At 50.9% G+C, this 21,073-nt stretch overlaps 14 protein-coding genes across 14 annotated transcripts; 7 read left to right on the top strand and 7 right to left on the bottom strand.

Moving 5' to 3' along the window:
* Nucleotides 1-181: 181 nt before the first annotated feature.
* Nucleotides 182-1,709, top strand: SNOG_07617 (hypothetical protein; the record flags this gene model as incomplete). Its single annotated transcript, XM_001797899.1, has 1 exon — nt 182-1,709. One exon carries the CDS (start codon nt 182-184, stop codon nt 1,592-1,594), a length of 1,413 nt encoding a protein of 470 aa, XP_001797951.1. The 3' UTR covers nt 1,595-1,709.
* A 414-nt stretch (nt 1,710-2,123) lies between these two features.
* On the bottom strand, nt 2,124-2,360 carry SNOG_07616 (hypothetical protein; the record flags this gene model as incomplete). Its single annotated transcript, XM_001797898.1, has 2 exons — nt 2,124-2,157; nt 2,203-2,360. The coding sequence occupies 2 exons, from the start codon at nt 2,358-2,360 to the stop codon at nt 2,124-2,126; spliced, it is 192 nt and encodes a 63-aa protein (XP_001797950.1).
* A 316-nt stretch (nt 2,361-2,676) lies between these two features.
* Nucleotides 2,677-4,268, top strand: SNOG_07615 (hypothetical protein; the record flags this gene model as incomplete). The annotated part of the gene is made up of 2 exons (XM_001797897.1): nt 2,677-3,421; nt 3,628-4,268. 2 exons carry the CDS (start codon nt 2,677-2,679, stop codon nt 4,266-4,268), a joined length of 1,386 nt encoding a protein of 461 aa, XP_001797949.1.
* Nucleotides 4,269-4,391: 123 nt separating this feature from the next.
* On the bottom strand, nt 4,392-5,414 carry SNOG_07613 (hypothetical protein; the record flags this gene model as incomplete). Its single annotated transcript, XM_001797896.1, has 2 exons — nt 4,392-5,294; nt 5,346-5,414. The coding sequence occupies 2 exons, from the start codon at nt 5,412-5,414 to the stop codon at nt 4,392-4,394; spliced, it is 972 nt and encodes a 323-aa protein (XP_001797948.1).
* A 613-nt stretch (nt 5,415-6,027) lies between these two features.
* On the top strand, nt 6,028-7,574 carry SNOG_07612 (hypothetical protein; the record flags this gene model as incomplete). The annotated part of the gene is made up of 2 exons (XM_001797895.1): nt 6,028-7,436; nt 7,517-7,574. 2 exons carry the CDS (start codon nt 6,028-6,030, stop codon nt 7,572-7,574), a joined length of 1,467 nt encoding a protein of 488 aa, XP_001797947.1.
* A 575-nt stretch (nt 7,575-8,149) lies between these two features.
* SNOG_07611 (hypothetical protein) lies at nt 8,150-8,719 on the bottom strand (the record flags this gene model as incomplete). Its single annotated transcript, XM_001797894.1, has 2 exons — nt 8,150-8,243; nt 8,343-8,719. The coding sequence occupies 2 exons, from the start codon at nt 8,717-8,719 to the stop codon at nt 8,150-8,152; spliced, it is 471 nt and encodes a 156-aa protein (XP_001797946.1).
* A 114-nt stretch (nt 8,720-8,833) lies between these two features.
* On the top strand, nt 8,834-9,146 carry SNOG_07610 (hypothetical protein; the record flags this gene model as incomplete). Its single annotated transcript, XM_001797893.1, is given in 3 exon segments — nt 8,834-8,897; nt 8,991-9,065; nt 9,085-9,146. 3 exon segments carry the CDS (start codon nt 8,834-8,836, stop codon nt 9,144-9,146), a joined length of 201 nt encoding a protein of 66 aa, XP_001797945.1.
* Nucleotides 9,147-9,227: 81 nt separating this feature from the next.
* On the bottom strand, nt 9,228-10,177 carry SNOG_07609 (hypothetical protein; the record flags this gene model as incomplete). The annotated part of the gene is made up of 3 exons (XM_001797892.1): nt 9,228-9,586; nt 9,639-10,058; nt 10,111-10,177. 3 exons carry the CDS (start codon nt 10,175-10,177, stop codon nt 9,228-9,230), a joined length of 846 nt encoding a protein of 281 aa, XP_001797944.1.
* Nucleotides 10,178-11,348: 1,171 nt separating this feature from the next.
* On the top strand, nt 11,349-12,568 carry SNOG_07608 (hypothetical protein; the record flags this gene model as incomplete). Its single annotated transcript, XM_001797891.1, has 4 exons — nt 11,349-11,363; nt 11,577-11,754; nt 11,802-12,075; nt 12,130-12,568. 4 exons carry the CDS (start codon nt 11,349-11,351, stop codon nt 12,566-12,568), a joined length of 906 nt encoding a protein of 301 aa, XP_001797943.1.
* A 630-nt stretch (nt 12,569-13,198) lies between these two features.
* On the top strand, nt 13,199-14,775 carry SNOG_07607 (hypothetical protein; the record flags this gene model as incomplete). The annotated part of the gene is made up of 2 exons (XM_001797889.1): nt 13,199-13,528; nt 13,549-14,775. The coding sequence occupies 2 exons, from the start codon at nt 13,199-13,201 to the stop codon at nt 14,773-14,775; spliced, it is 1,557 nt and encodes a 518-aa protein (XP_001797941.1).
* SNOG_20087 (hypothetical protein) lies at nt 13,202-13,381 on the bottom strand (the record flags this gene model as incomplete). The annotated part of the gene is made up of 1 exon (XM_001797890.1): nt 13,202-13,381. One exon carries the CDS (start codon nt 13,379-13,381, stop codon nt 13,202-13,204), a length of 180 nt encoding a protein of 59 aa, XP_001797942.1.
* A 31-nt stretch (nt 14,776-14,806) lies between the features above and the next one.
* On the bottom strand, nt 14,807-16,656 carry SNOG_07606 (hypothetical protein; the record flags this gene model as incomplete). Its single annotated transcript, XM_001797888.1, has 2 exons — nt 14,807-16,130; nt 16,184-16,656. 2 exons carry the CDS (start codon nt 16,654-16,656, stop codon nt 14,975-14,977), a joined length of 1,629 nt encoding a protein of 542 aa, XP_001797940.1. The 3' UTR covers nt 14,807-14,974.
* Nucleotides 16,657-19,135: 2,479 nt separating this feature from the next.
* SNOG_07605 (hypothetical protein) lies at nt 19,136-19,314 on the top strand (the record flags this gene model as incomplete). Its single annotated transcript, XM_001797887.1, has 2 exons — nt 19,136-19,256; nt 19,277-19,314. The coding sequence occupies 2 exons, from the start codon at nt 19,136-19,138 to the stop codon at nt 19,312-19,314; spliced, it is 159 nt and encodes a 52-aa protein (XP_001797939.1).
* A 363-nt stretch (nt 19,315-19,677) lies between these two features.
* SNOG_07604 (hypothetical protein) lies at nt 19,678-20,543 on the bottom strand. The gene is made up of 2 exons (XM_001797886.1): nt 20,161-20,543; nt 19,678-20,102 (listed from the first exon to the last, which is right to left on the bottom strand). The coding sequence occupies exons 1-2, from the start codon at nt 20,474-20,476 to the stop codon at nt 19,780-19,782; spliced, it is 639 nt and encodes a 212-aa protein (XP_001797938.1). The 5' UTR covers nt 20,477-20,543; the 3' UTR covers nt 19,678-19,779.
* Nucleotides 20,544-21,073: the final 530 nt, after the last annotated feature.

The following is a 21,073-nucleotide window of genomic DNA, read 5'->3' as shown; positions in this document are numbered from 1 at the left end:
AATTATGAGCAGGGTCGCCGTATGGTGTACTTCGTAGCCCGTTTGCTTGGTGGGGAGCTCCAGTGAACTACTAGCGCCATCGTCTGTGCTTTGCATCTGGAAATCTTCCCAAAGTGCGGACTTCCGAGGTGCATCAGTGATCACCTAGGCAGCTCCCACCCACCTCCTCGGCCATTCTATCATGCTGTCCCGGTGTCAGCTGCTCCCCGGGCGCCCGATAATCCACAATGTAGTCATCCGCACAGCGCAATCGACCCGACGAACGTATGCGACCTCCGACCCGGCGCCCGTGGTGAAGAATCCTCTACGACGAAAAAAGGGCGGCGACCTCGGCACTCATCTTCCCAAGCACGTTATACCGATCGATTCATACATTCCTGCCTACCCGTATGGCGACCATGCATTATTCAAGCAGGCAAATCGAGGCCTATATGGCGACCAGATGATCCACTTCGGCAACAATGTATCAGAGAAGACCGAGACCAAGACACGTCGGGACTGGAAGCCCAATGTACTCAGCAAAGGCTTATACTCGGTTGCACTGAAGAAGAAAATCAAGCTACGCATTACTTCAAGGGTGCTCAAGACAATGGACCGGGAAGGTGGCCTCGACGAATACCTGCTCAAAGACAACGAGCACCGCCTAAAGGAGCTAGGGCCGCTCGGATGGGCATTGCGATGGACTTTGATGCAAAAGCCTGAAGTCATTGACCGTATGCGTGCTCAGGCCTCCGCCCTAGGTGTTGACCAAGCCACCATCGACGCACAATGGCCCACACCGAGAATGCTTAACGAGCAAAGAGTGTTACAGGCAGGGTTCGTCAGGGCTACAGATCTTGTCGGCGAGGATGAGCACGAGGAGGCGGAAGAAGGCGATACGGAGTATGACATTACGAGACTAAAGCGGCGCATCAGGGAGCGAGCCAGAGACGAATATTTAGGCATACTCAAAACTGCGCATCGATACTTGGCTCGCCAGCACGTCAACAGCGAAGCAGAGGGCATCAAACTTGCTTTCATACGGACCAAGGAGCACAAGGAAGCTTTTAATCGTTTCCGGATGAAGCTTGGTCAGAAGCTTGACAAACAGTTCAGCCCACAGGAAATTGCGGAGGCAAGGGTACGACTCAAGCTGCCTTCTGAGCTCAGTGATTCTAGGGTTAGAAAGATTTTGTCCAACGAGCGGAAACCGCAGGAGATCGAAGAGGCCGGCAGCCACAAAGCATGGATAGATAAAGTCAATGCTGAGGAGGATGCCATCAAGAATGCCGAGGAGGATGCCATAACCATGGCTCAATATGCAGAAGCCAATGGTGGAAAAGAACTTCCCGAGTCAGAACTCAAGAATCATTACGCCAAGATGATCGAAGAAGCCGAAAATGCTGCAAATAACGAGGAGTTGGACCACTCGCGCAGAGAGTTTCTCAAGGCTGCGATGGCCAAGGCGGACAAGATGATCAGAGAGAGGGGTTCGGGAGGCCAAGGCGCGTGGGTTCAGTCTGCTGCTGAAAATTACCTACGAGACCTTGCAGAACAAGCCGCAAAACAGTCTGCAAAACAGGCTGCAAGACAAGCTGCACCTCGTGAAGCTTAAGAGGGCGAGTGGTGATGCTTGGAATGCACTGGTCAATTCGAGCTACAGGTCTCTGGAGATCCGATCTAAAGCTCAGTCGTGCATGTAGTGTATATTAGAGCTGGTATGTAACACAATCGAATGTCCTTGTACGACATGATAAAAACTGCATTTAGCTTGACTTCTGCTGTGAGATCCTTGGCTTCCTCCCCGCATTCCTCAAAATGTTACAGGAAGGCGCGGGCAGGGCTATGTTCAAACCTCCATGCTAGACTATTCACCCTTCCTTTCCACATCACGAGCTCCGTGAGATTTTCATTCATTTGAACCAAGTTTATCTCATCTTCCGCTCTCGACAATTTTCATCTTCTCGAGATGGCGAGCGATCGACCTGTGCGAAAGCTCATGATACGTTCTCGAGATGAGCTACCTCGACTGCATCCAGTGAGAAACACAAACCCCTTGGACCCACCATTGTCACTTTCGAAGCTGATCACGTAGCTCTACTGCAGGTCCTCACCTACGACACAAAGCGACCAGAGTCCTAGAGCTATACACGGCGCTTTGCTGCTACAGTTGAAGCGCTACGATACTGTGTATAGCTTCGGGCTATTAAATGCCTTTGTTACTTTTCGTCACAGTTGGCAACCTGCAGTACACTCGGTCGATCGAGAGACACTCGTCGTAGTGCAAATCCCATCGTTTCGAGGTGCACAAACGCAAGCATCATCCTCGTGCCGAGCCACCTCGCCAGGAGGGCGTACATGGCTCGGGGTCTGGCCGCCATTGTCGCTGATTATTCGTGAAGATATCGAGTTTTTCCAGGCGCGCATAGACTGGATTACGGTCTCGCATGTGTGGGCCATGCAGATGTGCACTTGGTTTTGGCCGTATATCGATTGATACAGGACTCACTCCAATGATGAAAGTAAATGCGGAGGTCCAACGTCCAACGCGCGCTTATGGACTAGGGCGATGCTTATTGGCCGCCGACATCTGCCCGTTCGGGGGTGCGATCTACCTTCATTTTAAATCAAGTTGGACCAGGAGAGCGAGAAAAATGTCACTGCCCTCTGCGTTGTAAAGACGACGACACGCAAATTATGGCGTTTGCTGGCGTGATCTCCGATTTGTTCAACTGTGGGCGACCGAGGCGGCCACAGACGCGGGATGGATCGAAATCTGGGGAAGACGCGACGCGCATGGTCGCCGTCACACAAGACGGCGCTGGATTCGACATTCCCACCACTGCAGCTGCAGTCCCCAGCGACGCCAGATTACATGCGGTTCCAGAAGACGAGGAACTCCCGCGTCCCACGTCTGTAGAGTCGAAAGCCCCGTTCAACAGCCGTCCATCTACCCGCCGCGCATCGATTGAAGCCATCCCCGCCGATAGCATCCAACATGCGCCTACAGAAGAGCCCCGTAGTCGCACCAAGCGCAGTGAATCAAGTGACACCAATACCAAGGCCAAGGCCAGCATAGGCAAGCAGGTGGAGCAGCGCTTCCTTGTCACCATCGACACTCCGGCCTCAAGCAATGCGCCAGCCAAGCTGAGTCTGGACCATGTCGAAGCCTCCGTGGTCGAGGTTGCGCCTATTGAGAAAGAACCAGTCGTCGAGGCTCAACTCGTTCGGGAAACAGTGACTGCTCGCCTGGAGACGCCCCCGAAGCTCGCTGAAGAGCCTCCATCTGTCACAGTGGACGTCTCCACCGCCCAACTGCCCGAGACCGAGCCTGTTGTTCAGCCACAGGAAGCCAGCCCGGTCATCGCACCAGCTGCATTGGAAGAGACTGTCGTGCCAATGCCCCAGCCTGCGTCCACCCAGTTACTCGACCTACCTACAGGCATGTACATGCCTTCCCTGGATTAAGAGTTCGCTAACACGCTACAGAGATCCGCAAACTCATCTACAAACACATGGTTGAAGAGAAGCCCATCAGAATGTGCCGGCACGACGACCCAGCACTGGCACGCTCCGAACCCACACCACCGCCCCCACAAAAACGTCTCTTCTATAGCCTCACCCAAGTATGCAGGCAATTACGCACAGAGTTCCTTCCCCTGTACGAGGCACGTACCGAATACATAATCGACCTATGGACCCAGCGAACGCATCTGACCGACATTGGCGCCTTGCTAGGAAAGGTCGCCATCGACATCGACGCGGCGTGTTTCGACATGCAACCCATCGATATCCTACCGCTCATCCGCTACCTCGCACGTACACGCAAGGCTGGATGCCGCTTCGCATCTACTGAGGGCGTAGTCTTCCACAGCATAGAATCAATCGTCGTGCAGCTGAATAAGCTCCTCCCCTCAACCACCGGCACCAACAGCGCCTGGCTCGCCGCCGCCAACGGACCCATGAAGCGCGTCGACCTCCACCTCTTTCCCCACGAGGACATCCGCCAGTACTACCGTTTCCGCGGCGCCGAGCCTATGCTGCGCATTGTGTACCCCTCAGCCGTCATCGAGCCCTGGATGAAGCAGTCCCACAAATGTGGCGCCGAGTACGAAGCCTATCTCAACAAGACGGGCCTGGATGTATTAGACATGCATATTGTGGTCGGCCATGCGTCGCGCAGGACGACGAACCAGGGCCGCATGCCGCTCGATTGGAGACTGAGCTATGTGGGCTCACGCCTGTCTGTGGAGCAGGCAGTGCGCATTTCGGGAACGTGGACGCGATGAATTAACGAAGCTAGTTTGTGAAATGATCTGGGAATTTTTCATATTTTAATGTGTAACTGTTTTAGCGGAAAACGGAACGGCAATTTCTTGTTCTACTATACTCTTTTTCGTCTGTTCGGTTTCCTACATGCTTGAATATTGCAGGTTTTGAAGCGCCACCCAATCCTCCAGATACTCGTCTTTATGATACTTCGGCCGCGGTGTGTAGAACTTTTTGTTCTTGATCCCGCCTCCTTCCCGGACCGCACATCGTGCTTCATGGTACCTGTGCTGACCGAGCGCTGCTTGATTGGCGAATCCATCTCTGCATGAAGAGCTATCCCGGCCTACCAAAGGCTCGGGCTGAGCTCCGACCGAGTTCAACTTTAAATTCGCGAGGCAAGCAGCCAGGAAAGCATCTGACGATTCACTACATGTCTCAGTCTTACTGGCCTGTCGGCACCAATCCCGCTTGTGCAGTGCCAGGACCCCTTTCGTCTCAAACATCCCGCCGTAAGTACAGTGGAAGAACGACGCTGTTGGCGGCATTGAGGTTGGGATGGTCCCTGGCAGCGGGCCTATTTGCACTGCACTTGGAGGCGGCGCCACGGCTTTGGAGCTTGGAGCAGGTGCTCCGTTGTTCCTCCTATGAGTCTTTGAGTGACGCAGGTGGTTCTGAAGTTTCTTGGCGTTTGTGAAGCTCTTTCCGCAGGCACACTGGATGTTGTTCGAGGTGGATGCCGTGGTTGGAGCAAGAGCCCTGGTTGCTGTTGTTAACGGTGTGTCTGGATTGGACTTGACGAGCTGGTCTGGAGCTACAGGATCCGATCGCAACTCTGGTTCCTTTTTGTGTACCGCGGAGCTTGATGTATGTTGGTGAAGCGCACGCTGATTCTTGAAAGTTCTTCCGCACGAACAGCCGACAGGCTTTAGTGGTGAACCGGAATCTAGCAAGCTCGCGACTATCTTGCTGGGCTCTCGCTTGGAGTGGGAAGAGGCAACTGGCATGTTCTCCTGTCCTGTATGGAGGTTGCAGTACCGCCTGTGCTGCAGGTATGTGTCTGCATCCTCATAAGAGGTGCCACAGGGACAACGGACCTCGAGCCTGACGATTGTCCCAACTGTGTACGTCATTGTTGTCTTCGACATGAGGCCGATTGTGGACATGTTGTTATTGAGCGATCCCTGAGTAAGGACTAAAATTTTCCTAGCGCTTGTGGATGCTAGACTTGAGCTTTTACAGTCACTGATTGTGTCGCTCGATAGCTGGCCTGATAAGGTCTTGTTACACAGCTTGGAGGGGAAAGGGGGCGGGGGGAACGTTTCCCCGCTTCCAAGATGATGCCTCGATCATTGAATGAATAGATTTTGAATCCTAAGAACGAAGGTTCCTTAGATACTTGCTCGTCTTGTCATGTCTAAAGAGTAAATTGATTGTTCACAGCAGTTACAAATAAAGGTGCTGAGATTGCGGTCTCAGCGCATCTTTCCATAAGATACTCTGGACTGCGTATTAAAGCCACCAACAGTCGTCTTGATTGCTCCAAACCTAGCATATCATCGCCAGGAAGATGTTGAATGTATGTTTTTTTAAGTGTCTCGGGCAGTTTCTGGCCGGACATGTGTAAGTTACTCTAGCATTCCACATCAATTATAGACTAACGTGGCATTCCTTTTTACGTTCTGTTGAGAATGCTCACATGTACTAATTATACAACCATATGCGCCCTGGGTCGGTGCCCTAAGATTATTTTTTTCATGTCTCAGCTTCTCCGCGACCATGGCTCGCCAGCCCGTGATGATCCCCTTGAAATTCGAGAAACAGCAAGGCCTCTACAAATTTTTGCACAGGCTTCTGAGCAAGTGCTTCCCAATTCCACCAAGGGCCTTCTCTCGGAGTTCCTCCTCAATACCGCCGTCATCAAGACCTCTACGCCCCACAGCATGGCTTGACGGCGTCCGCGGCATCTCTGCCTTCCTCATCTTCATATACCATTTCCAACACATGTTCCACAACGCATACTGGTACGGCTACGGCAGCAACGGTGGTGTTGACGACGACTGGGAATTCCAATTGCCCATTCTCCGCCTGATTCCAAATGGCCAGACCCAAGTGTCGGTGTTCTACGTCCTCTCAGGCATCTCCTTATCGCTGAGGCCGCTCCAATTAGCACGTAGTCACGACTGGGAAAAGTGTTTAGACACTTTATTCTCATCTATCTTCCGACGCGCACTGCGCTTATACCTCCCTATTCTCGTGGTTCAGATTGGTGTCCTCATCGCCACATTACTTGGCTTCTTCAACCACGCTTACGCCCTGCATAGCGACTGGCCTTTCGGCGGCACCAACGAAGTGATGCACACCGTGTTCGCTTCGAATCGTGCGCAGATTCAGGATTGGATCCAGGCTATGTGGACTTTTGCGGATCCGTTCGTTCCAAACCGGCCAGCGTACGATGTGCATCTTTGGACGATACCCATACAATTTCGCAATTCGATCATATTGTTCGCTACTCTGCTTGGTTCTGCCAAACTCAAGCCTCGCGTTCGCATTAGTCTCACTGTGCTACTTGTAGCATACTGTATTTGTGTTAATCAGAGTGCGACTGCCCTGTTTTATGCAGGCATGGGCATTGCTGAATTCATACTCATTCAGGCGGATACGGTGCAACGATGCTCCAATACCGGTACTCGGAACGATGGCGGCAAATTCCTATCTCGTGCGTGTTGGTTCGCGATATGTTACGCAGGCCTACATCTACTCTCATGGCCACCCATAAACTCCCATCGTTCCCTGGGATTTGTGACATTGAACGAGATCGCTCCGCGGTTCATCGAATCGCCCGGAGAAACCGGAGAGCGTATCGGTGCCGCATTGTTCGTTCTCGCGTTGTCCGGTTGTGCGTCACTGCGGCGCCCCTTCGAGACGCCCTGGGCCATATATTTGGGCGACATCTCTTTCCCGTTATACATCGTCCATGGCCCGTTGAATCATATGATTGGCTTGTCGCTAGTGCAAACGATCTGGAAGATCACGGGTTCCGAGTCACTGGTTGGCTACGAGACGGGCGTATTTCTGGCGTTTTGCATCATGGTCGTTGTTGTTGTCTGGGTTGCAGAGCTATTTACGCGAACGGTAGACGAGCTATGTGTGAGACTGGGTCGTGCGTTGCAGAGCAAGTGGACTGTGTAAGTTTCACTCTCGTGTATCAGCTGCCACATTCTCGGATGCTTTCTCTGACTCACCGGTGCCCGCTGATATGTGTTAGGAAGATGGCAAAGCCACGGACGAAAACTCGCTCTTCTTTGAGAATTGGTGAGCCTTAGAAATGGGACGAGTTCAACCTTGGGCTTTAAGATCTTGCATGCAACTAGCTCTTCCACAATTGTTCGTCAGATACGATTACCAGTATAACTCGATAGTGCCATCTACTGTCCAGCGAGACAACAAAAACAGTTAACAAGAAAGGGCAAAAAGTAAATAAAAATATGAGCATGCTGTGAATCGAACACAGTTCTTCCTCTGGCGAACAGTTCAAGACGGCCCGGTTGCTTACCCCATGGTCCGGGATTGACCTTGGGCTGGGGCTGACCTGGGCTGGCCGAAGTGGTACTGCTTCTGTCGAGGGTGTCTTACCACGGGACTACGGGCTCTTGGTGTGTGTTTTGATGAAGTGCTCAAGGGTGGTGGCACTGGTGGGATATATACATTGACATGAATTGGTTGCATTTCATTATGTACATGCCCGCACATTGCTACCTGGAATACCCTTCTGTTGCTACGGTTCCCTTTAAAAGACGTGACCAAACGATCGTGTACGCCACGGCGCAAAGCCTCTGTCGTGACCCTTATTATTTCGTTTCCACCGAAGACGCAAGAGCTTCTAGTATACTTGAGTCATCTATCGTTTTCGCCATGTCCTTCGCACTCCATCCTTTTGAATCAGCGATGCTGGCATCTGCACCATGTTCAACCAGCCAAGTGGTAGCTTCGACCTGTCGATCGAGCACACTATAATGCCATGGGGTCTCATGGCTCCATTTCGGTCTACAATCGTCCGACACGTCGCTCCTGATGCCCTGCTCTTTCTTTACCCTGGTCCTGTAGCGTGCTGAATTCTTGAGATTTGTCCATAGTTGCTCGTTGCCATTCGCTCCATGACGCAGGACTCATTCCATGACGTCCATTCGTCCATTCGACCATTCTCCGCTGCTTTGTGCATCGCGCCCGATTGTTCGATTTGTGCGCCATGCTGGATGAGAAGTTCAGTGACTTCTAATGATGAGTACGCAGCAGCACTTTGGAGGTAGTTTCCTGGCTCGTTGAGGTCTGGAGCATTACGTTGGTTTGGCTTAGCACCGTTCTCCAGGAGGAATCGCACAAGATCAGCGCGATCCGCGGTGTACAGAGGCGCATTTCTGGTACCATCAACTGCCTGGCTGAGTGGAGTACCAGTATGGCCCATGTCCATGTTGACAAAGTCAGGGTCGACGGCGTACAGCTCTCTGAAGACAGAAACACTGTTGCTACTGGAGATGGCCGCGCAGATGCTGTCGCGACGGATGAGCGTTTTATATGGAACACTATGTGTTCGAAGGCCATGGCGTTACACGCGGAGGGAGAAACACGAGTGTTTGGGGATGAGTTCGGTAAGTGTAGTCAACAGAGCCTATGCGGCTCTGAACCATGGCGCTTTATAATTTCCAAGTCAAATATAATTGGATAGGCTAACATTCGAGTAGGTGTTGTCCAGAGCCTCTGGCACATCATCGAGAAGCCAGAGCTCATTAAATCCAAACACGTTACCAAGATATGGAGTATGAGACGGCACAAAAGATCCCGACGACCACCCAGATGGCGACCTGAACCTTGTTCACTGTGCGGAACTATTCCAGTGACATTGAAAATAGAGTACTCATGGATAGAGAATTTTGAGATTCGGCCACTGTCCAATTCATCATGATGTTGTTCTATCTCATCTAACTACCTAATGCAAGAACTTTTGCCAAGACTGCATCGTCGCTGGGTGCGTCGCCCTTGATAGTCTCATACGCCGGTGCGAGCACAGCTTTCTCAATCTCTTTGAACTTGCCATCGCACACGAAAATGAGGTCTCCATGTCTGGATTTGGTGGCCATCAGATATGCGACCGCACGAGCGACCACATCTGTCGACTGACAATCCTGAGACACTGCTGCGAGTAGAGTCTTGAGATCGGGAAGCACTTGTGTTGCTGTCCATGATGGTGCAAGAGTGTTGACCCGGATGGGAAGACCCGCGACTTCCACGAGGCGTGCAAAGCTGCGGCCGAATCCGATCACACCAGCCTTAGCCGTAGCTTTCAAACGTCAGTGTGACTCGCTTATACAGGGACATGACTTTTCACTCACAGTAATCGACAGCTCGCACCGGGTGCAAACCTGTGCTGGAGCCCATGATCACGATAGATCCGCCTTCGGGCTGACTCTTCATGTAATGCGCACCAATAGTTACAGTATTGACGACACTGCTGAAGTTGATGTCCAAGGTGTCCTTGTTAGGCTCTTGTAGCTCTCCATTCGCATCTTCGCCAAGGTTCAGGTAGTCTGCGCGTGGTCCGATGCCGGCATTTGCGAAAACGTAGTCAACTCTGCCATGCTTCTCTTTGGCAGCTTTGAAAAGCTTCGTCAAGTCATTCCACTTCCGAACATCCGCTGACACGAACAGGAAGTCACCTGTCGCTGGAGGTTCCTGAATGTCGGCACTGACGACCAGTGCACCAAGCGAGATCAACAGCTCGACGGTGGCCAGCCCAATACCAGAAGATCCACCTGATATACTGTCAGTGGAAATGTGAATTCTCTGTCGCACGCCATAACCTACCTGTGATGATTGCGACCTTGCCCTTGAAGCCAGTTAGATCTTCGTTTTTGATCTGGAAGTCGGTCATGTTGAAGACGTTGTAAGTTGAGGTGATTATGTCGAAAGTGGAACGATGTCAGATGTCGAAAGGCTTGATGCAATGCATAGAATCGGCCTCCTGAGCCCTACTACATATGGCCGTGAGTCTCATTGGGAAGAACTAGTGTCATAACTCTGGCCACTTTTCAAAAGATGCACGGGTACGTTAATGATCTGTGAGAAACGGTGTGGTTAGACGCTGCAGGAAACGTTTCGCCAATGCATGTACCCCAGCTCAATAGCCACCCATTGATTGGTGACTGCCGCTGAACAGGTACACGGAAAATTTAAGCCAGATCCTAATCATCTCGAACATTTGCCGATCGCGAGAATCGAGTATGTACTGGACTTGTTCATGTTTTATGACTGCATTATACAAATCACAAGTTTTAAGTGTCCACACGGAAGCACATTTTCGACTGCGCAGGTGTCTGAGCGCAATTCCTGTTTGAGTCTCCACAGCCGCACCTAACAAGGGTCGTGTCGCTTGAACAACATGATGGGTGACACCGAACCAACCATTGAGTCAGGCCTTGCCAGGACAATTTGACGGACCATGTGATGCAGAGCAGCCACTTGAAAGCGGATCAATTCTTCCGATGATACCGGAAGAGCAGAAACATAACAAATACAATCTCGGAACTGAATTGGCAGCACCCTCTCGAGCCCAACGTTAGTCGGCATGATGTTAATGTTGAGACAAGCTTATTTTTGCGAAGAAGCGGGCCATATGCTTATTCTGGGCGCTCGTATGATGCACTCCTAATCCTATAAGGCCCGTTTGTGGATCGCGCTGGGGGTTTTGCCATCCTTCACCACCAGTAGGGATCAGTTTCAGTCAGCGTCAAAATTCGGACAAGATGTGCGCTGTGATCCTGAATTATGGAGAGACATTGAGAGTTGCCACTCGTATTTGAGCGTGTCGAGCTGCCAGCTTTCGTCATAATACGGCATCGAGCTCCCGACTTCTCACGTCCAAACATTCCTTGATACATTAAATTCAAAGCATGGCTCATGAGGTAGCCACCGTCGAAGTCGCGGGCGATGGAGTAGCACTCCTATATGGCGCGATAGTCTTGCTTGTCTTGAGTTGGGTTGTGTTTTCCTTGCGGCTCACAGTGCGAGTCTGGAGGAAGGCATTAGGGCTGGACGATTATATCATGCTAGCTGGCATTGTAAGTCTGTATTCTGCGAGAAAATTTAAGGTGTAGACTGACGTGAAATTGAGATTTTGTTTTCGGCCACGGCAGCGCTATGCATCGTTTGCTGTTCCTATGGCTCTGGACAGTTTGCTCGGAACGTTCCTCCTTTGACAATGTCAAAAGGAATCAAAGTAAGCTTCAGCAACCTCAGAACTCACATCTATACGTGAGGCTAACTCCAGCCAGTTGTTCTACATCGCGGAATACTTTTACGCCGTTAGCGCAGCATTTATCAAGATCAGTGTTGCAGTAACCCTTCTGCGCATTGCTGTCGGCCGACCTGTGCTGAAGGGCGTGATATGGGGACTCATTGCTCTGACCGTAATTGCTGCTCTTGTCTTTGTTGTTGGCATTGCCAACATTTGTGAGTTGACCAGTGCAAGCAGTAGACCGCTACTGACATTTACACAGGCCATCCGATAGAGACACTGTGGGGTATGGCCAATGGCAAGTGCAACCTGCAACTGAACACGGATGTCAGCCTATTCTTTTCAGCTATCGAGATCCTCACCGACTTTAGCCTATCACTACTTCCTGCAGTCTTACTGTGGAACGTCCAAATGGTATGTGCTGATGAAACTCGATACACACGAGATCCTCACATTGCTCTCGAGGAGAATACTGACTGTGAACAGAAAGGGAAGGTGAAGGGATCAGTAGCAGTCATGCTTGCCCTGGCCTCATTGTAAGTTTTCTGATCTGATCAAAGCGTCTCCTATTTGGCTAACATATGTTCCAGTGCCTCTTGTGCAACCATCATCCGACTCAAGTTTCTCACATTATACAGCGACCCTGGCGAGTTCATTTACGGTACTGGAAAGATTGGATTCTGGTCTTTGACTGAAGAAGGCATTGGAATCATCGCTGGCTCACTACCCGCACTTCGGCCCCTACTCAACCTTCGCATCAGGATCACCACAACCTCGAACAACACCCCAGCTGCATCAAACGCACATTTCGAGGCATCTCGAGGCAAGCAGCCTTCGTCGCGCGCACCCATCAAGATGGATACATTCCAGACTCTTGGCGAAAACGATTTCGATCACAGCGATGGTGACAGCCAGAAGAATATCATAAAGGAGACTAGGTACACGGTGACGTCGACGCAGCTGCAGCCGAAACAAAGTTACGACATGGGCTGGGACGATAAGCGGCCCGACCATGTCTCCCATGTGTAGACATGTACGATTCGCTCATGATCCGATCATGAAACCAGCTCCTCAAAACGCGCGCCTTAGAAGCTACAACATGCTTAAAAGATAGTATAGGCGAACAGCACGCCACAAGGTTAGAAACACTGCTGTAAACGAATATGGAGTCATTGTTTCTGAAGTTTCCTGCAACTTCAGAGATGGGGGTATGACGATCCGAGGCATCATACCTAGCAGCTTCTCGTGATTGGTGAGTGCGCGGCTTCGAGGGTTTTGGGGAACTGGAGGACGGCCGACTTAGACTGATAGAGCATCGAAGCTATTTATACCACACTATACCGCTTCTCATAAGTGTTTATGATGCATTGAAGGGCTTGCGCCTGTCGCATCTAAGTAACCAAACTTTTCATGCGATCACAAGGTATTGGTAGGCGCAGCAAGGGAAAGCACTGTGGCTGACCAAGCTTTGCCGAGAAAAGCTTGTCGAAGATAAGGGTAGAAGGAAGAAGCTTGCAGCTAAGCGGCAAACGGCAGTCGACAAGGGCTCCATGACGCGGCGCCGATTGTGGGCCGGCTGATAAAAAAGCCATGAAAATCCCCTCTTCATTTCGTAACTGAAGTGCGGGACTTACTTTTTCCATTCCAGAAACTATCACGATGTCAGAAGAAAAGATCGGAGACAAAGCGGCCAGCGTGTCGAGCGGCGACATTGGTGATATGTCTCGCAAGCATGATGACAGTTTTCTGGGCAAGCTGCGCAACTTCGAAGCCACACTGGACGCAAAGCTTGGGATCGAGTCGGATGCTATCACCAGAAAACTGCCGGAGGATAAGGGCCATGTGCCATGGCATCAGCAGATGACTATGTTCTTTCTCTGGGCGTCTGGAACCATGAACACATCGTGTTTTGCGACTGGTTTTCTGGGGCTGGAGTTTGGCTTGAGTAAGACGTTCTTGTGTGGCGTTCAAGCGAAGACGCTGATCACTGTGCTTTAGCGCTGCGCCAGTCCATTGTCATCACTGTCTTCGCATCCATTCTTGGTGGAGCTGCAACAGGTTTCGCGGCAACTTTCGGTGCTCCAACCGGTCTTCGCCAGATTTCTGTGTCCCGATATGCTTTTGGATGGTGGCCTAACAAAGTCATCGCGGCGCTCAACACCATCGTGCAGATTGGTTGGGCAAGTGTAGCCTGCATAACTGGAGGCCTCGCTTTGACTGCTGTCGCCGATGGCCACATTTCCCTCATTGTTGGCATCGTGATCCTTGCAGTGGTTGCAACACTCATTTCGTTCGTCGGATTGAAGGCTATCCTGATCTATGAGAGATATGCGTGGTTCATATTCTTTATCATATTCATCATCTTCTTTGCTGAGACTGGAAGATATGCCGACAACAGCAGCAAGAGCGAGCTCAAGGGTGCTGACCGTAGCGGTGCTGTTTTGAGCCTCATCGCCATCGTTTACGGCAGTTCAGCATCATGGCAGACCATGGCCTCCGACTACTATGTCCATTACCCCGTCAATGTCAATCGGTGGAAAGTCTTCCTCATGACAACTTTCGGGATTGCAATTCCAACGTCCATTGGTATGGTGGCTGGTTGTGTTGTCTCCTCCGGATTGCACAACCGACCAGACTGGCAAGATGTGTACGAGAACCAAGGCCTTGGTTTCCTCATCCAAACTATGCTCTACCCGCGTGGCTTTGCTAAGCTGATCTTAACACTTCTCGTTCTCTCCGGAATCAACGTCAATGTTATCTCCATCTACAGCGCGGCCATCTCCTGCCAGCAATTCGCTCGACCTTTTGCCCGCGTACCTCGCTTCATCTGGGTCTTCCTCTGCTTCGCGGCTATCCTGGGTTTGGCAATCGGTGGACGAGAGCAATTGAGCGTTTACCTGCAGAACTTTCTCAGTTTGCTTGGCTACTGGTCAACGCAGTACTTTGTAATCTTGTTCAGCGAGCATGTAATTTTCCGGCGTATGAACTTCGACAACTATGATCTGGAAGGCTGGAATGACCCTAGTCGCCTGCCGCTTGGGATTGCTGCAGGCGTAGCCTTCGCTATCGGCATTATTGCTTGGGTGATGGGTATGGTGGAGACCTGGTATATTGGCCCGTTAGGCAAGCTCATTGGTTCATCAGGTGGTGATATTGCGAACGAGTTCACTTTTGCCGTTACTGCTTTTGTATATATACCTTTGAGGTTTGTAGAGAAGAAGATGGTGGGACGGTAAGATGTGTCTGGGCTCATACACTTTGCCAAAGTTTGAAAGCACATGTATCATAAAGCATTTACATATTTGGAGTAAATGAATTCCAACCGCACTAAATACGAACAACATCATGACGGACTCTCGATAAAAGAGCACTTGACGACCAGGGTCAGACTGTTACACGCACTCCATCTCTCGCTGAAGAAGATCGTACCTCCCATCATTCTCCCCAGTTAAGCGGCTGTAGCTTAAGCCTCATGCCATTCAAGGGCTTGCTCGTGATCGTTCCGGCAGCAATGACTTTCTCATCCGGATAAGCCATCTGAAAATCAAAACTTCCGACGAGAGCTGCGACAAGTGCACGCAGCTCAGCCCTCGCGAAGCGTTCGCCGATACAGGCGCGAGGACCGTGAAGGAAAGTGAGAAATGCATAATTACTATCAGCACCACCGTTCATGGTCGTGCGCCCATTCTCATCGATCCAGCGTTCAGGAACAAACTTCTCGGAGTCTGGGCCCCATAGTTTGGGATTCCGGTTGATGGCCCATGGCGGAATAAATAAAACGGTGCCTTTAGGGATGTATTGGCCGGCGATGTTTGTGTCTCGTACCGCATAGCGTGCCGTAATGGGAACAGTAGGGTACACACGGAGCACTTCGTTGCAGACCGCGTTGAGGTAGGGCATGCCTTCGAGCAAGCCTGCAACATCCATGGCGGGGTCAGACAGAGCTTGCGGATCCGGAATGTGCTTGTATATTTCGTTTCGCAATTTCGCCTTAACATCTGGATGCGTCGACAAAAGATATCCGGACCAGGTCAAGGCGGACGAAGTTGTCTCGTGACCAGCTGCCAGGAAGGTCAACAGCTGATCAACCAGGTTGCTGTCGGAAAAGTTGTTGCTTCGCAGCATAATAGAAAGTATGTCGAGACTTTCTTTGCTCTCAAGCTTCGCATTTGCCTTCTTTTGTCCCACAAACTCGGTACAAGTTCGCTTCAACTCGGTGGTCATGAATTTTACCCGCCCATTTAGCTTCCAAGGGAGCATCTCAATGATCCAGACTGGGAAGAGCAGATGCAAGAGAAAGTAAATGCCCTTCTCGGTGCTGGGTTCTAGGAGTTCTTCATAGATCTTGATAAGCTCATCATCGCTGTTCCGCAGAGAGTTGATGTCGCGACCAAGTCCAGCTAATCCGATGATGTCGAGCGTCACCTGTGTCGCGTAATGTCCAATCTCGAGGACTCTGTCGTCGTTGTCCTGGATCGCCCTTCCCATTGCATTGCAGAACTCAATTGACTTGGACCAGAAGATGGGATAGAGTTCTTTAATGTGCCGGAAGTGAAAGGCTGGCATGATATTCTTCCGGTGGTGCTTGTGCCTGTCCAATGAGTCAGCTTTTATCTAGTCGATACACATATAGGCGTATCATACTCGTCGCCTTCAGTCATAAGCAGACCATCACCCAGGAACTTTCTCAAGAATGTTCGCACCGGAGGTGGCTTCTCCATGTCGTATGACTTGTGAACAAGGATATCAGCCAGCGCTGCTGTACTTGTCACAATGACCTTGTTACTATGAAAGAAACCTCTGGTTAAGATCAGACCATCGTTGTCTACCTCCTTCATTATCTTGAGATGAGGCTCGCCAAGCGGCCGCTTGAATAGCGTAAACTCATGGCCAACCAGTGGTCGAAACCCGGGGGCTTGCGGCAGGTGTCGCAATGGGTCAATGAAGAAAGGGTATATAATGAGCTTGTCAAAGGAGATAAAGAAGAAGTGGCAGGTTATGAAAAGCGACAAGAGTTTTGTCAATGTGCCTGAGGCAAAGGTCTGTGGAAAAAGGTAAGAAGCAAGCACCGACACGACCATAGCGGCCGTGGCAGCCATCGGGGTCGATAGTCTCATGGTGGCTGGCATGGCTAGGAAGGACTTTGGTGGTTCTGTGAAGTAAGGAAGAAGGGCCGCTATATCATCCGTGACATTGTGAGGACTGGGGCGTCTCGTCTACAAGTACTGCGATCTACCTGAAGGCCATGACGTCGCCCTCAAGTGCTTGGCCTCGGCTCGCACGGTTGAAACACGCATGAGATTCGTTGTTTCGCTCTCTGGAATCCCCAAGAAGTTGAGGTTGCGAAGAAAAAGCACATGACGACCAAATGGGGCAATGGGTGCGAGTCGCAATCACTATAATGTGGGGTAAGAAGCGAACCGAAATCAAAAATTCGAGGTGTCTGGTGTGCACATGCATCGTGTTGTGTTATCGATAACAAAAAGCCGAGGCACTCACTAGCGTGCTCTTCCAGGAACTTCCACAGCAAATCGCAGAATTCGACCGATCACCAAAACTGGCCAGATTGTCGACAGGTGTGAATCACCGGGACACCAAAAGCCCGAATATCAGACCGAAATAGCGGTCGAGTGGCTTAGAAGCTTAGATTCACGCCAGCAGCAGACATGCCACCTGGACGTAGCAAGGCCTCGCCCAGTGCAGAGACCTTGTAGCTGTTGCCGGCATCCATACGTAGACACTCATTACACCTACAACTGGGGCCTATTTACGTGGCCTTTGAACAAGCAATACACATTGCCACAGCTTTAGCTTCATTGTCACTACACAACAGCACGCATCGTCAAGTTAGCATGTGTGAAACGTTGATCACTCCAAGAAAGTTTTACATTTATCAGTCGTGGAGATACTAACGACATCTCCAAGTCTATTATCAGGCACATGTAGCTACATTACAGGCCAGCCTCTAGTCTACCTCTCGTAGGAAACGAGGAAGCCCATTGTAGGATATGCTTAGAGTCGTGTGGGAGTGCAGTCGAGCAGCGAAGATAAACGAAATAATGGAGGAAACACGTACATCCGCTTCCAAGGATCCTGTTACCACATTGTCATCCCCATCCTCTTAGTTGCAGTTGAACATAATGAGCTGCGCTATAAGCTACTACAACGATACTAGCCACCGAGGTGCTACACTTTCACTGCTATCGTAGTCGAACACATGGCCAATATTGTCTTTTTGGCCAGTACATACCACATGTAATACTAAACGAGACATCCTCCACATGCCACCCGTACGAGGCTAAAAAAGGTATCCCATCTCATTCATGGGAACAACATCGCGTGTAATGTGGTGGAGTAATCAACGTGCCAAGTAGTGTGCTCTTCCTTCCTGGCTCTGGCTCTGTCTACTTTCAGCGTCGCAGACTCAATTCCTTGCGTTCTCTTGACCATTATAGCCGTGGTGCCTTCCATCCATATCATACCGTGTTTGTTTACTAGTCCTCTGAGCTCAGCACGTCCCATGTATGTGCAAGCACGTATGGGGGCCCTCTGCTCCTGAGTACTATATATCTGGCCCGCTGTCCTGAACATCCCGTCTCTTCTAAATTACACTATGATTTTTATACCCTCTTTTCATCCTGGAAAAGTCGTGTATATGCCACACATACGTCCTCTGGGTCTCTAACGTCTGCCTCAGCATAGCAGCTCCTATCAACGCTATCCTCCTTCCATATCTTTCTTGATGTCGACACCGTTTCCCCCAAGAACAACAGCTTCCTCGCTTGTACCATTGCAACAGCTGTCACTTGATGCATGCCGTGTGTTTTCATGTCCCTCTTGTCGATGGTCTTCATGCTGACTTCCAATTATAGATCTTCTCCAGCCCCAAAGCATGGTCAGACTTCAGATCGGCTCGTCTGTCTGCGACAACCTCCCATCGGCAGTATCCTGCCAAACGGGCGACGGCCGCGACATGTCTTCAAGCGCTATATCATCACTAGTCTGTCGAGGCACCATGTCTTTGCTGGAGAACCCATCGAGCCTTCGGAGAACTCGCCGTCGCGTCCAGCGTCCTTCAACGTTTCACATACTGCGTCGGCACAGCCGACAACACGTAGATGGAACACTGGGGTTCTGAGATGAGATGAGGTTACTTTGAAAGATAAGATGGCTTCCCCGTGATCTGACAGAACCCGGTGACGAGGACAAAAAGTATGGAGAAGAGGCGGCGGGATGAGCCTCAAGGTGAGTCCCCCTCCCTTCGATGATACTGAAGATACTACAGCTGAGGGGACTTGAAGTAGGGAAGCCGGGGTTTTTGCATTGCACTGCGCTTCCTCCCCCACTTGCTTAGTCAAGCGTAAATTTCGCGTTGGCTAAGCCAAAGGAATTTGGGGTAGGTTTCATCCACGGTTCGATCTTATTTCTCCACTTTTCATCCTCCGTCGCACCTCACGGTCCGCCCAACTATGACGCCCATCGTTCTCGGCGTCCTCGACGTTTGTCGGTGTCCGGGTACCGCGGGAGCCTCTTCGCTCCCGAAGCGTGGTCTAGCGCACGGAAGAGCAGCACATTCTACTGCCTTCAGCTTCCGCCATGCCTCAGGTCGCCCGATATGGTCAAGAGTCGATAGCATCGCTTGGTAGTGAATACGTGGGGCCGCGGGAGTCAAGGAGGGCCGCGGGGCCAGGGCCGGTGCACTTTGGTGCCCCAGGATGTGTGTCTAGCATTACGTAGGTTTCATACGACCGGGATCTATCGTATCCAAAGGTTGAAACTCTATTGACCTTGCATTCATCCTGGTTTCTGCGACACGCCCTGCACCATCAAAGTATTGTGCAGTGCTCAACCTCTACTCTTGCTGACACAATGCGCTTCCTTTCTGTACACCAACTAGATTGGTGTCTCTAGAAGTAGCTAGGTGCAGCTTGAGTTACCACAAATTCTCACTTTGTTGCAATTCTTCCCGCCCAGCCTGGAATCGATGAGATGAAGCGTTGCATACCTACTGCACGATAGCTATAAACAGCGCGCATACCACCCTACATATTCTATGTGTCGTTTCCCGGTTGGAGCAACGCTAAAAAGTCAAGAAAAGACTAGTTTCATCAAACAAATGGCTGCCATCATGAACGATACGAGGTTGAGTCATCCAAATTCGACAAGTAAACTAACATGTAAAATGCTTCAACTTTTATTTGCTCGAATCTATCCCCGTATCCCCTCTCTACACCCCACACCTACTGGTCATCCAGAGTCTTCTTAATCGCCGCCCTCTTCTTCATCCTCTCCAGCCAATCCGCAACCACAGTGTACTCCTTAACATCGGTCAACTGGCTCGCATAGTTTTGCCACGGCACAAACGACATGTCCGCAAACGAGTACTTGCCGCCGACCAACCACGGCCCATCCTCGCCCTTGGGCTGGCTCTTGAGGTGATTCTCCAGCACGCTGGTCACGCGCTGGATCTCCTTGTAGTACCGCTCCTTGGCGCTGTCGAGCTGCTCGGGGTGGAAGCGCGTGAACCAGACGGCTTGGCCGTAGTATGGGCCTTGGCCGGTGACTGGTAATGTATGTATTAGAGGGGTGGCTTCACATGTGAGTTGTTTGAGGGAACGTACCTTGGAAGTACAGCCATTGCTTTGCAAGATACGCTTCCTTGCTGCCAGCGGGGAAGCTGACTTTGTTGTCCTTGTCGTACTTCTCAACTAGGTACTCAATGATGGCACCGGACTCCCATAGCGTGAGGTCGGTGTTGGGATCGACGATGGCGGGCATGCGGCCATTGGGGTTGAGTTTTGTGAATTCGGGGCTCTTGACGTCGGAGAATTGGACGTCGTGGAGGTTGTACGGAATACCCAGCTCCTCCGCGATCATGCGGACCTTGGGAGGGTTGGGGCCGTGCTTGCCGTGGATCTCGATGGGCTTGATAGACATGATTGCTGATGTGTAAGGGAGGTGGTGGTGTTGATGTTGAAGTGGAAGTAGCTTGTTGTATTGAGGCAGGTAACTCAGGTCGTTGCTGCACATATATGTACCCCTCCTACCCTAACATTCTGCGCAGCGCGTCATTTAGTCAATAATTACCAATCCTACTGCAAGCGTCGCTGTTCTCAGCACCGAGCAATACCCACCCTTACCAATTGCTAAGTTTGACTATTCATGCGTGCCAGGGGACGGAGCCAATCATCGCAAGGCCCATACTGCGATAGGATTAACTTTGGAGGCGTGATGACATAGCCGTTTCCAATCGCCGCGGGAGTCCTTAGCGGGATTTTGCACAGATGACAAATGCGAGTGGGACGCTATTGGTGCGGGGTATTACGTCCAGCCCTGCATTCGGGCCTTCCCGTCCCTTGCGAAGGAAGCATCTCGAAACATGAGTGTTGAGTTCAGTAGATAGCTCACGCAATGCAGAGCACAGTGATGTCCTCCTCTGTATGGCAACAGATTTGACAGACCACAATTGTCAAGTTGTAAGTCGTATTGCTTTCGGTGTAGTTAGCCGTTAAGGGATACATAAATAATTCTTGC

Source organism: Parastagonospora nodorum (assembly GCF_000146915.1).
Source record: "Parastagonospora nodorum SN15 chromosome Unknown scaffold_11, whole genome shotgun sequence".
NCBI lineage: Eukaryota > Fungi > Ascomycota > Dothideomycetes > Pleosporales > Phaeosphaeriaceae > Parastagonospora > Parastagonospora nodorum.
Note: the sequence above shows the minus strand (reverse complement) of the source record. Positions and strands in the feature narration are given on the sequence as shown.

Excerpts from the sequence above, each read along its gene's own strand:
- SNOG_07604 (XM_001797886.1), bottom strand. The coding sequence starts at position 20,476 with ATGTCTATCAAGCCCATCGAGATCCACGGCAAGCACGGCCCCAACCCT. Across the intron at positions 20,103-20,160 it reads GCAATGGCTGTACTTCCAAG|TCACCGGCCAAGGCCCATAC; the intron begins GTACGTTCCCTC and ends ATACATTACCAG.